Below are 13109 nucleotides of genomic sequence, written 5' to 3' on the forward strand. Positions count from 1 at the left end.
ATTCCTGAATAATTTTTCTTAATGTCTCGTTTCCTGTTTTCTTGATGTGAAAAATAAAGTCAAAAATAGATAGCCTACCTAATTGCTGTTAAGTTTGAAGATGTCTCTTTTCATTCAGTATTCTGAATCCTGATGCCATTACTGGAGGTTATAATTTTAACACTTACAATTTGAAACATTGTTTTCTTCTATTTCTGAAGGTGTAATGAATATATATTGTTTACTTATTATTACAAATCAGGTTTATTTTAGCAAACCACTTTTCTAAAAATTAACATTTAGACTGGAAGCCTCTGTTTTTCTGTTTTTCTTATCTGCGTGTATAAATGAAATGTTCAAGTGCCATGGAATCTTATTGTGACTATTTTATTTTAGATGCTTACTTCAGTGTTCAGTATGGCAAGATTGGATGTTTTCTTTGGGATATATTAATCCTAAGAACTCTGAAGAACAGAAAATTACTGAGATGGTGTATAACATCTTTCGTATTCTTTTATATCATGCAATAAAATACGAATGGGGAGGATGGAGGGTCTGGGTTGATACACTTTCCATAGCCCATTCCAAGGTAAGAGTCCCACATTTAGTTAATATTATGTCATAGATAAATTGTAGTACCATCTTGTGGTCAGTATGCAAAATGGCATGTTATAATTGTTTCTGAATTATTTTTCAGTTACATTATTAATTTAGTTAAATTACTGTTTTACTTTTTTCTTACATTGAATTAGCATTGCTATTTTTTTCTGACTTTATAATTTGCTTGCATTAAGGTTACCTATGAAGCTCACAAGGAGTACCTAGCAAAAATGTATGAAGAATACCAAAGACAGGAAGAGGAGAATATCAAGAAGGGGAAAAAAGGAAATGTGAGCACTATCTCAGGCCTTTCATCTCAGACAACTGGAGCAAAAGGTGCCATGGATATTCGTGAAATTGAAGATCTTTCACAAAGCCAAAGTCCAGAAAGTGAAACAGACTACCCAGTCAGCACAGATACCAGAGATTTACTCATTGCAACAAAAGTATGTGATGATGTGCTCGGAAATGCCGATAGACCGGGGAGTGGTGTGCATGTAGAGGTTCATGATCTGTTAGTTGATATAAAAGCTGAAAAGGTGGAAGCCACAGAAGTAAAGCTGGATGATATGGATCTGTCACCAGAGACTTTGGTAACCAGAGAAAATGGTACCCTTGTGGAAGTAGAATCTTTATTAGATAATGTATATAGTGCTGCAGTTGAAAAACTTCAGAACAATGTTCATGGGAGTGTTGGCATTATTAAGAAAAGTGAAGAGAAGGACAATGGTCCCTTAATTACACTAGCTGATGATAAAGATGAACCTCCTCATAATAGCACCTCATTTCTCTTTGATAAAATATCTAGCCAAGAAGAGAAGCTGCTTCCTGAATTGTCTAGCAATCACATCACTATTGCCAATATTCAAGAGACTCAAATTCATCTTGGTGTGAATAATGACCTTGGGCTTCTTTCTCATATGTCTAGCAGTACTGATATAGCATGTGGTTCAAGCATAATAGAAGACAAGGAATTTAAAATTCATACTTCTGTTGATACAATTGATTCACTATCTGAAAGGGACTTGGCTACATCTTCTAAAGGATTAGAATATACTGAAATGGCAGCTACAACTCTTGAAACTGAGTCTTCTGGGAAAACTGTATCAAATATAGACGGAGGGAGTATCATATCAGATACAGAAAGGTCTGATGATGGAAAAGAAGTAGGGAAGGAAATAAGAAAAATACAGACAACAACTACAACCCAAGTAAGTTTTTTAACACATAATTGTATAAAAGGTACTATATTGTTAAACATATATAATAATACTTTATTGATTAGCCAGTAGAATACAAAATATAAAATATAGAATAATAATAAGACCATATAGTACAAAAGTACAGTAAAAGACATGAGTAAAAGAAAATGCAAATCATACTTATGTATCACTCCTATAATTTATCCCAAACAAATCCACATATGTATTGTTTTGTTCAAATAAAGGGCTATATTATATATAATTTTGGGATTCTAACCACACATGAAATGACATATACTGTACATTAAAACAACATAATATAAGGGTGACAATAGGCTATCCATCTAATGCAGGGTTCTTCAAACTTGGCCCTTTTATGACTTGTGGACTTCAACTCCCAGAATTCCTCAGCCAGCATGCTGTCCACAAGTCATAAAAGGGCCAAGTTTGAAGTCCCCTGATCTAATGTGTGGTCCATGACACTGATCTCTCTCTTTATATAATTGATACTCAGATAACATATGTGTTATATTCTATCTCTGGAGCTCTGCTAATAAAAGTGTGTCCATCATAAGGATTTGGTTAAACCTTCTGTATCCATTCTGTCCTGCTGCTCAAATATTGCTTGAATAACTGCTCCCTTAAGGTTTAGGCATTTATGTGTTTAAATATTTAGCAATTTGGAAGTTATATTTATAGTGCCTCATCCATTTCATTATGCCAGCCTTATTTAGGGTGGCTATATCTCTCTGAGCTTCAATATCCAATTTTTTAATGAACTTTTAAACTTGCTTTTTGAGAGACAGTTGGATAAGACTGGGAAACCACAGCTGATGATATAATTTATCCATTTATAATTTAAAAGGTCTACAATTGAGATTTTGCCTTTTCTAAATATAGAATTTTTGCATATCTGTTAATTTCTATTAAACGTAAGTATTACATACTACCTAAAACAATGTGTATATTTAAATCATTTATCCAGACATCTTTTTTAAAATTATTTGCTATGACATTCTGTATAAATTGCTTGGCTATTATTGCAACAGATAAACTAACATGACCCCTCCCCCAAATTTCAAATGAAAAACTACCTCTGTGTAAAAGCTTTATTATAAAAGTACAATAATTAAAACCATTTTTTTCTGAACTGAACAAAAATCTTGGTTTTCAAATTTGATAATGACATTACATAGAATATGGAAATTTAGAAAAACAAAATGTTAAGAAAACATTTAACTGCCTCAGAATATTAATTGTCAGTTTGGCATGTTGTAAATATACTGCATGAGAAATAAAATGCAGATGATTCATATATATGTTTATTTATCCCCCTATCTAGCTATCTAACTTCAAAAAAGTTTAGGTGGCTTATGTTCACTCTCAAATGATTGTGGCTCATGCTTCTTTTCTATATAACAAAGTCATTGCTTAAAATTTGGAGGAACAGGTGGATAAATCTTAATGAAATTTACAATCCCCACACTTGTATTTGTAGCAAATCTTATCAACGTTGTAATTATCAAAATATTTTATTGATATTGCACGTGATATATAAGGTAAACATCTATGATTTCTCATTGGCACTTCATTTGGGCCCTTTTACACAAAGGTTTTCCCTGTTCAGTCTTCCGTTTTTAGTGAAGAATTTTTTTATTTTCTGTTCCTTTGGGATCTTCACTTTTCCTCAAATGCAGAGAATTTAGTAATGCTGTTCCACTTGACTGTAATGTTCCTATATACAGTTTATTGATTCATTATCTCTCCCTTTTTCTTGATGTTTAAGGGCACCTATAGCATTTCATCATCTATCTTCTCTCCAGAACAAAAATTCTATGAGGTAGAGTCGGCATAAAGTAATTCAGTGAAACTTTATAGCTGAGGATGGATTTGAATCTGGAATTTACCAGCCCTAATCTTGTTTTTTGTCACAACACACTGTCTTCTCACACATCTTGGAGCTTTGGGGACTGGCATGAAGACATAATTGATAGACTGCAATCTAATTAATAGGGTAGAAATCTGCAGCCAATGGGACACTGTTTTTCAGTAGCAGATGCATGGGATCATTAATGGTTGTCCAAGCAGCATTGCCCAGAACATAGAATTCCTAAAATAAAACCCTGACTGATTATTGCCAGTCTGGCCATTTTGATCAGCCTTTATAGATTTCTAAACAGTAGGCTCTTTTTAAAACAAACAGTGGAATGTGACTCACAGTTTCCTGGTTTCTTACTCTGACTTGTCATGATGCTGCTTAAGGACGCACTTTAAAAATATTTAGATTTTTTTTAATCCTGTCTTTATTATTTTTTATAAAAAAACTCAAGGTGGCAAACATACCTAATCCCTGCTTCTTCTCCTGTTTTCCCAAATAAAAACCCTGTGAGATGAGTTGGGCTGAAAGACTGTGACTGGCCCAAAATCACCAAGCTGCCTTTTATATCTAAGGCAGGACTAGAATTCACAGTCTTGGTTTTTTAATCTGATGCTAGAATTCACATTCTAGGACAGTCTAGAAGTAGCTTTATCACTATAAGCCACAGTCTCTTGGTTTCTAATCTGATGCCTTAACTAGTGGTTCTCAACCTTTTCTTCACCACGGACCCCCATGGAGCTAGTTAGAACCCTTTGCCCTTTAAACTAATTTCTAACAGCCTCCTTTTACATTCTAAATCAGGGGTTCCCAACCAGGGGTGCTCGCATATAGCGTATATGATAATTCATTGCTGTTATTTCGAACTTTTGTAAGGGGTGCGAGAATATATCAGAAGCTTTCTAGTGGTACAGGGTATAGAAAAGATTGGAAGCTGCTGTTCTAAATGTTCTAATTTTTTAATTTTTATATACTGTCCTTATATTTTAACATTTTATTATACTCCATCTATTTATTATACACCATGTCCCTCCCTGGGGGAGATGAGCTGTTCAAAAATGTGAAAAACACAAATATTTCTTCAGAAAGAGGTTGGGATTGGCGGGTTGAACATATTTGTTTCAGGTCACAGTTAGAAATAGAGTTAATCAGCACTGTTTTTCCTTAGACTGCCAGCTCTTTACCATTGTCTTTTTATATATCCAAAGTAAGGTAGAAGGACTTCTAACAGTCACATCCCTTAAAAATATATGTAGGAATGTCTCATTCTTGCTAACATAATAGTTAGCCTGGGTGCAGTTACTCTTATCTACCTATAAATATATCTCTGGTAAAAATGCTTACATTTCTGTTTTTACTTAGGCAATTATCTGTCTATCTTAACAATATTGGTTTTAGCTGAGAGCTAGTCAGAAATTCAAGATTATATTATTTTGGTACAAATTCGTTGGGGGACTGAATAAATTAGGTGTTAAAAACTCATTGTACTTGCCAACATACATTTTTTCCCCACTGGAGCTGCCTGTCAGGTTTTTGCCCCCCTAACAACTGCAGGTTTCCTACATGAAAAATAGATAAGTTAGGCTTTTATTAGAATTACTTGTAAAAATCTGATAAACTATATTAATCATGGTTAGCTAGGAGAGATTGATGTTTATAAATATTTTTGTTACCTTATTAATCAGATTGGAAGATAAGGATTTTTAAAACTCATTATTTCCTGTGAACGGTGATGGCAGGGTATCTAGAATTCCACTAAACAAATTAAAGAATGCTGTTGAAAATATGAAATAGATGGGAGGTTCAAATGACTGCAGACTTCCCTCCAGAAAAGCTGGGTATTTTTGAAGATTAATCTAAAGATCCATTGCTTGGGTGGAGCTGTTTGCTCCTTAATAGAGGCTCAAATCAATGTTCAGTCCGATGCTCTCTTCATTGTCCTCCAGCAGCCATGGAGTAATCAGTGTCTCTTCTACTGTTTCATTACCTGGAATTTCTCTGTAAACAACAAATCCCAGAATCTGACATTCCTTATTAAAAAAAGGATTATTTTCTTTCAGGTTTGCAGAATAATCTCTTTGGCTATCCCTCATATTTGATAGAAACATAATTAATGTTATAGTAAGAAGTTTTAAATATACAATAATAATTAAAGTTGGAAGGGACCTTGGAGGTCATCTAGTCGAAACCCCTGCTCAGGCAGGAAACCCTATACCATTTCAGACAAATGGCTGTCTAGTCTCTTCTTAAATACTTCCAGTGTTGGAGCATTCACCACTTTTGGAGGCAGGTTGTTCCACTGGTTAATTGTTCTAACTGTCAGGAAGTTTCTTCTTAGTTCTAGGTTGCTTCTCTCCTTGATTAGTTTCCATCCGTTGCTTCTTGTCCTGCCTTCAGGTGCTTTGGAGAATAGCCTGACTCCTTCTTCTTTGTGGCAGCCCCTGAGATATTGGAACACTGCTATCATGTCACCCCTAGTCCTTCTCTTATAATTATTACATAATGTAATTATTGGTACTGAATCCATAGATTCATACTTTTAAACATACTGGATTTTTTATTTAGAAGACTTAAAACTTAAGGATATTGAATGTTTATTTATACAACTTTTGTTTATAAAACATAAAACTTATGGATATTAAATCAAAGACTGTTACTGCCTTGAGACATAGAGAAGAAAAGAAAAATAGATTCAACAGCTATTTCGGCAGGTCACCATATTGTCGTTTATTTGTTCATGACTTCACAAAAGAAAAGAAAAACCCAATATCCAATATTAGTTTAAAAATAAGAGGGAATAAAGGATGCCCTTGATTTCCATGAAGCAGTTTTACAAAATAAGAGAAATTTTCATTTTACTATCTGCAGCAAAAGTAGAGCGCTAAATAATAATAAATAATCTGTAATGAGTTTCAGAAATTTCTAATAGCAAAGGCCATTTTTGCATCTAGGAAGGCTATTGTGATTTTAGTAGTTTTGAATATGCATTCAGAATGTCAATAATCGATTAAACTTCATCTTTTGTCAAACCACATTGTGCAAAATGAATAGTCAGAGATACAATTTTCTGGAGCTACTTGCAAGAGTTGCTATCAATAGTTTTGTATTTAAAAGGAAATTGGAAAAAATCACTAAAGGGGATAGCAAAAGCCTGGTTTTAAAAAGCAACATTATAAAATGCCAATAAGAAAGTGGCAAAGTAGTACATGTCTTATGCCACCCAGTGGAAAATGATTTTTACTGGAAACTTTTCTGGTTTCAATAGATTTATAAATATCTTTAATTTCCTTGAGATGTAAAAGTAGAGCTAAATATTCAAGTTGATCATGCATAATCTTAAGAAGAGATTTATTATATAGAAATGTGTACAACTGAGAATAAAAACTGTGGTTTTATATGGATGGCCTTAATAATAGAGATAATGCTACACTGTTGCAACTTTTCAACTGTGAGGCTAGATACAGGCAGGTGTCGCTCACAAACCACTTGTTCAATGTTTGAATTTACAGTAGTTCTGAAAAACAACAGTTGCAGCATCCTTGCACTGATATATTCATGATTCAGGCACTTGAGAAGTGATGCAAATGCATTTATGACAGTTACCGCACCCCATGCTCATGTGATTGGCGCTTGTGACATTCACAGCTGGTTTCTGACAAAGCCAGCAGGAAGTCATAAATTGTGGTCACGTGACATCATGCTTAATGACCTGCAGAGATTTACTTAACAACTATAGCCAGAACTGACATGTTAGTGCGGTCACATGGCATCACGCTTAATGACCACACCTCGTAGTGACAGAGTTGCTGGTCTTTATTGTGGCTTGGTAAGTGAAAACTACCTATAGCAGTTTAGTCCTGTATTTTGGTCAGCAAAAATAGAAGTGTCTTGAGTGTCAGAGAATCAGTTATTCTACTGATTATGTCATCTTACATTGCCATCCCTTAAATAGGAATAAATAAGGAAAATAAAATAAGAGTGAAAAAGATGAAAATAACTTATAGAAATAGTAGACTACGAACAAATTGATTGTAAATAAGAAATTGATATGTTGTTCTTTTGTAATTAAAAAACTAAACTAAGTAAAGTAAAAATACTTTCCCCAAATAATTGGTACTGTATATGTGCCTCCTCCTTGTCCACACTATTTTCAAGTAATAATAATGACTGATGAATGAAGATTGATGTTTTGTGGTAAACTTAATGAGACCTGACTTTTATTCTTCATTTTGATTGCATGATATTATAGTGGCAGTAGTATCAATTTTATTGTCTTGCGTATTTGACTGTGTTGTCATAGAGCAACCATGAATGTCAGCTGGATTAAAACACAAAACTGCTCACCAAAAGAGTTTGAAGGTATGAAGAGATTTACTGTGAACAGAACCTTGTGATTTTAAAACAGAATTAAAACATGCTTTTAAAATATAATCCAGACAAAGAGTAGATATATTGAAAAACTATTTTCTTGGATTGAACACCCATCGGCATTGACAGATTCACCATCAGTCAATTGCAAAAGGAAGCTTTACTTGGAACAGCTTATATCCTGCGACAATATCTGTAACACCATCAAACACCCACTTCTGCCTATCCCAGCCAGATTACTAGGAGGAGAATATTAATTATTGCAGGGCAATGTTATCCTTCAATTGCTCTACTGGTTATTAGTAGTATTGGGCCCAACTGAAGTCTTGGGATGTGGGGACATATATAGCTCTGAAATAAATAAAAAATGACCTAATGTAGCCAGTAAAATCCTTCAGACAATTAACTGAGTTAATTATTTCTATATGAGAACAATGCTAGTAAATTAATCTTTTATCTCACATTTGAATTGTTTCTGTGACAAATAAAATTTATATTATTCTTTACCATTTTTTTCATTTTACTTTAAAGCTTTTTTCACATGCTGGTGAAACAAAACAGGTATTTTCAGTTATACTGTCATGTAATTCATAACTCTTTTGTACTTTGTTTCAGATGGAATGGTATTAAAACATGCAAATTTAAACAATTTTACCTAACAAGACATGTGGAAGTAGGACAAAGTTTCCTTAATAAGGCTTCCTAATTTTGCTGTATGTGCTTAATTAAATATCTCTGCCCCCATAAGACTTGAAGTGCACTTTGTGCCAGATTTTGCATTGCATATTTTAAATGAAAACAAATATTTACTGCTTATGTAGGCTGTGCAAGGTCGTTCTATCACACAACAGGATAGAGACTTGCGTGTTGACTTGGGATTTCGAGGAATGCCAATGACGGAAGAACAGAGGCGACAATTCAGCCCAGGTCCACGAACAACAATGTTCCGTATTCCAGAATTTAAATGGTCCCCCATGCACCAGAGATTACTGACTGATCTACTATTTGCTTTAGAAACTGATGTGCATGTTTGGAGAAGGTAAGAGACCTTTAATTTTTCTAACAAAGAATTAGTGTGATAAAACCCATACAGGTTTCTTTAATATCTTTATGGGTTTCTTTTTAGCATTTTAAGTCTACTTGCTGAGGTCTAGATGCCATTTGGGCAGAACTACATGAGAAAAGTGAGGCAAAGTCTTCCCTAGTGAACTATGATTTTCTTTTAAATTGTGGAACTTGACAATACGGATGGAGTATTCTGTGGTATAAGCTTTGATACCTTTAGGCTAGATTCATATCCAGTCTGGCTCATTTGGATGATTAGGGCAAGCTGGACTCTGCTGTTTGGTTAATGCTAACTGCATGAGATTTCTGCCACCCTCCAATCTTCTTTTTGGAGGGAGGGTTGTGGGAAATAAGGATCCTAAAGAAATTGATTATCTAGATTCAGGCCTCATCTTGAGATGGAAACAACACTGTATAGCAGATAAATTCTATTGGAAGCTGAATAGGAGAAGTATACCATTCAGTACTATTGATCACAATATCCTAATCAGCCAGCAAGGGCAGAGGAATGTTTTTAGTGGTTCCATTCCTACCTAATTCAGTTGGTAGACATGAAATGAGAGTAGTTCCAGGTACTACAGGACTTGGTCCTCATGCTTTTTAAAATCTATGAGAACTGTATTGACTGAGGTATCATCAACTGCATTCACCTGCATTTTGCCATTATAGTCCTAACCAGAGACGCCCTGAAAGTCTTGAACTGTTTTCTGGAAGCTATGAGCAGTTAGGAGTATTCCACAGTATGTGAACTGCACTGGTTAACAGTAGTCTTTTGGGTGCAATTCAAGGTATTGGTTGTCATCTGTAAAACCTTTAAGAACTTTTCCCCAAGGCTCTGGGATCAGTGTGTGTTGGTTTATTATAGTGTTTGCTGTTTCCATGCTGAGCATCTTTTTTATGTTTTTGATTGTAGTTTGAATGTTTGTTTTTAATCTATGCATTGCTGGAAATGATTTAGACATTACTTTGGTGGAGGAATGAAAGAGCTTTTAAGGAGAGGAGAAAGGAACAAGCCTAAACAGTCCAAAGATTGAAGCATTTTTGAGAATGAAACTCAAATCAGAACACCCCAACTTGATTTTGTTTAATATAAAATGGGAGAGAGAAACTAGGCTTTCAAAATTCTGTTATTATATACTACAGCCATAAAGCTGAATTCCTGGAATCCCTTTTCTTGGTTTGGCCTACCTCAAAGGACTGATATCAATCTTGAAAGCCTCACAAATTTCTCAACACAGAGGCATCAAATTTTGCTTTTAGAACTTGAAGATGGCAACAGACCCTTGGGCATCCCATTTTCTGTAGAACGAGTTGTCAAGACATTATCCCAACCAATAGTAAGTGAAATCACATAATGGACTTGCACAGTGCCATGCTGCAACTAACATAGCAATTGGGAAAAAACTTGCTTCAACCAGAAGCTGTCCTACAACTTGCGGCTTCATTTTCATGGAAATTACTGGAAAACAAATGCGAAATGGAGAGTTACTCAGGATCACTATCTGTCTTTCACAACTCAATGTTAATTTTTATGGAGAGTTGGCCGGGGGAATTTGTCACAGAGCCCTCTAAGATTACCTTTGTTCTTAATCTACTGAAAGAAGGGGTTGCCAAAGAGATTGTGTCTCTCATTGAGGATAATGATTGGATAATTGTAATCCTCATGTAAAGTTTTAGAGCTGCTTTTGATAACTCATCCAAGATATCACTAGCAAATTGGAAGAGTTGCAAGGTGAGCCTAAACATAACTGAGTTTGTGAATATGTAGTTGATTTTCAGCTGTATGCCAGACATGTGGACAGGAATGAAGTTGCTTGGATTGACCAGGAAACTTCTGATGAACTGATGCACACCAGAAAATTTGGAAGAATTGTTTCAACATTGTTGGTTATAAAATGTGTGGCTATATAAATGTTTTAAATAAAGTAATAATAATAGTGTGTTAATTGAGGGGTGACTGAAGGAATTGAAGCATAGAGATGATAATTTTACATCATCTCTTCACTCCAGTCTCTTCCTCTGTAGCTTTCTGGGGAAATTACATTATTTTTCTTTGACTTAGTCAGTTTTCCTTGTGGCCTCCTTGGCCTCCAGTTCTGGAGAGGTGCAGTGAAGAGATCCCTGTTCTAAGCAGAGAAAAAGAGAATGTGTGATTTCTATTGTAGAACTTTAGGATACCTAGCTAAGATGTACATGATTAAAGTACAGACATCTGAGCCAGTTACACATTGCTGCAGCATGGAATTGCAGGCCACACAGCAAGCTAGTGTTTGAATCTCTCCAGAACTTCATCTTCAGGAAATCTATTGGGCTTCACTTCCATAAGCTTGGCATATAAGCCCTCAGACAATTAGGAAGAAGTCACAGAACTGAGAAAAAGCAGTTTTCTCTTTATTATTCTTATTATTTTTTATAACTCCCTGGTGTAGAAATACAGCTGTCCACTCCTTCAGACTCTGGTGTAACAAATTCATAGTTACTAGAGAAAGCCAAGCTTCTAGAAACAATTTCCAGGCAATTGCTTTGAGCTGCTCCCATTTTGCAATGTACAATTCCTTTACAGCTGAAAATAAATTAACATATGGATTTTTTGTCATTCTGCATCATAGGTTGTTATATTCATGTCTAGTATTGGGCATAAATTGGATGAAATGTCCATGGGGAGCAATTTCTTTCTCTATCAAAAGTCTTAGTAGTAGTAGTACTGTTTACACATATCCCTTCTTTTTTAATCACTCTTTTAAATCTGTGACCATTAGAAATCATTTCCCAATGCCTCTTCAGAATTGGTGAACTACCTTAGGAAGGCATGCATATTTGCCAAATGGGATTTGACAGGTGCTATAATTTGATCACAATGAAAAAGGGTCATGAATATTTAACAGCTTTTTATATGTATAGCAAATTTGAATACACAGTAATGCCTATTTGGACTGATTAATTGTCCATCAATCTTCTTCAGATTTGTGATTTTTTTAATGTTTTGGACAATTATATACTGATATACTTAGATGATATACTGATTTTTTTCCAGAAGTTCCGCTTTGCACAAGTAATACCAGAAATGTCTTTTCTGAACACTTGACTTTTTGCTAAATTGGAAAATGTGGATCTGATCTTCCCAGTTGGACTGTTTGAGTTACTGGACCTCTCCAATCAGGATACAGATGGAGCCTCCAAATCAGACATCTAGAAATGTGAACGATGTCCAGTGTTTTCTGTGCTTTGCTAATTTCTATAGAATTGAGTATATAAGACCATGATCTTAACTTCTAAAAAAAAATAGATGGTCTGTTCAAGAGTATGCAGCTTTTCAAAGGCTGAAAATCTCTCCAACCTTTTGTTGTGCAAACAAACGTGGACCTGACCTTGGGAGCTGTTCCCAACTTTCAACAAAGGCTTTATGCCTCATCCAGTCATAACTGCAGTGGGCCAAAGCTGTACTTGCAAAACTAGCAGGTTTCTTTCAGCCATTTCCCTCCTTTAACCCTGGGAAAGGAGGAGTGTGAGAAAGAGAGTCATAATAAACCTATGTTTATTCTGAAAGGTGTAAGTGGGTGTAGATGGGAACTGCAGGCTTTTAAGATTTTGTTATTATATCCAAGAACAATAAAATAGAATTCTAGTATTTCTTGCAGTGTCTGTTTCTTGATGTAGCCTTGATGTAACCTTGAAAAGCTGGCAGCTTTGAATTTTGCAAGCCTGTTTTTCTTTTTGATTTCTCTTAGAATCTCTTTCATGGACTCCTTTACAGCAACACTCTCACACTGTGCTTTAATGCACAGGATCTTCAGGGATTTGTCTACAACCTCCAAAGCATTTCAGTTTAAAGCTTTCTTGATCAGGTCTTCCATGCTTTAGTTAAACATATTTTTACCAGCTATTTGAGTTGCGAGCCATGTTATAGCAGCAGTTCTTCATCCAGATTGGATATCAGCAGTTTATATCTCAATTCCCTCTCTAAAATGATTTTTGGTCAACTCATGAGACTTCTTAGATTAATATATATTTGTAACTTG

General features: G+C 35.0%; 1 protein-coding gene across 1 annotated transcript in view; it reads left to right on the top strand.

Moving 5' to 3' along the window:
• NBEA (neurobeachin) overlaps positions 1–13109 on the top strand; it is a 397191-nt gene that overhangs the window by 85645 nt on the left and 298437 nt on the right. Inside the window, exons 21-23 of the mRNA XM_081327264.1 lie at positions 376–568; positions 774–1790; positions 8847–9064. Coding sequence (XP_081183390.1) covers positions 376–568; positions 774–1790; positions 8847–9064 — 1428 coding nt within the window. The remainder of the gene's footprint in view (positions 1–375; positions 569–773; positions 1791–8846; positions 9065–13109) is intronic.

Source organism: Vipera berus, assembly GCF_964194415.1.
Source record: "Vipera berus genome assembly, chromosome: 4".
NCBI lineage: Eukaryota > Metazoa > Chordata > Lepidosauria > Squamata > Viperidae > Vipera > Vipera berus.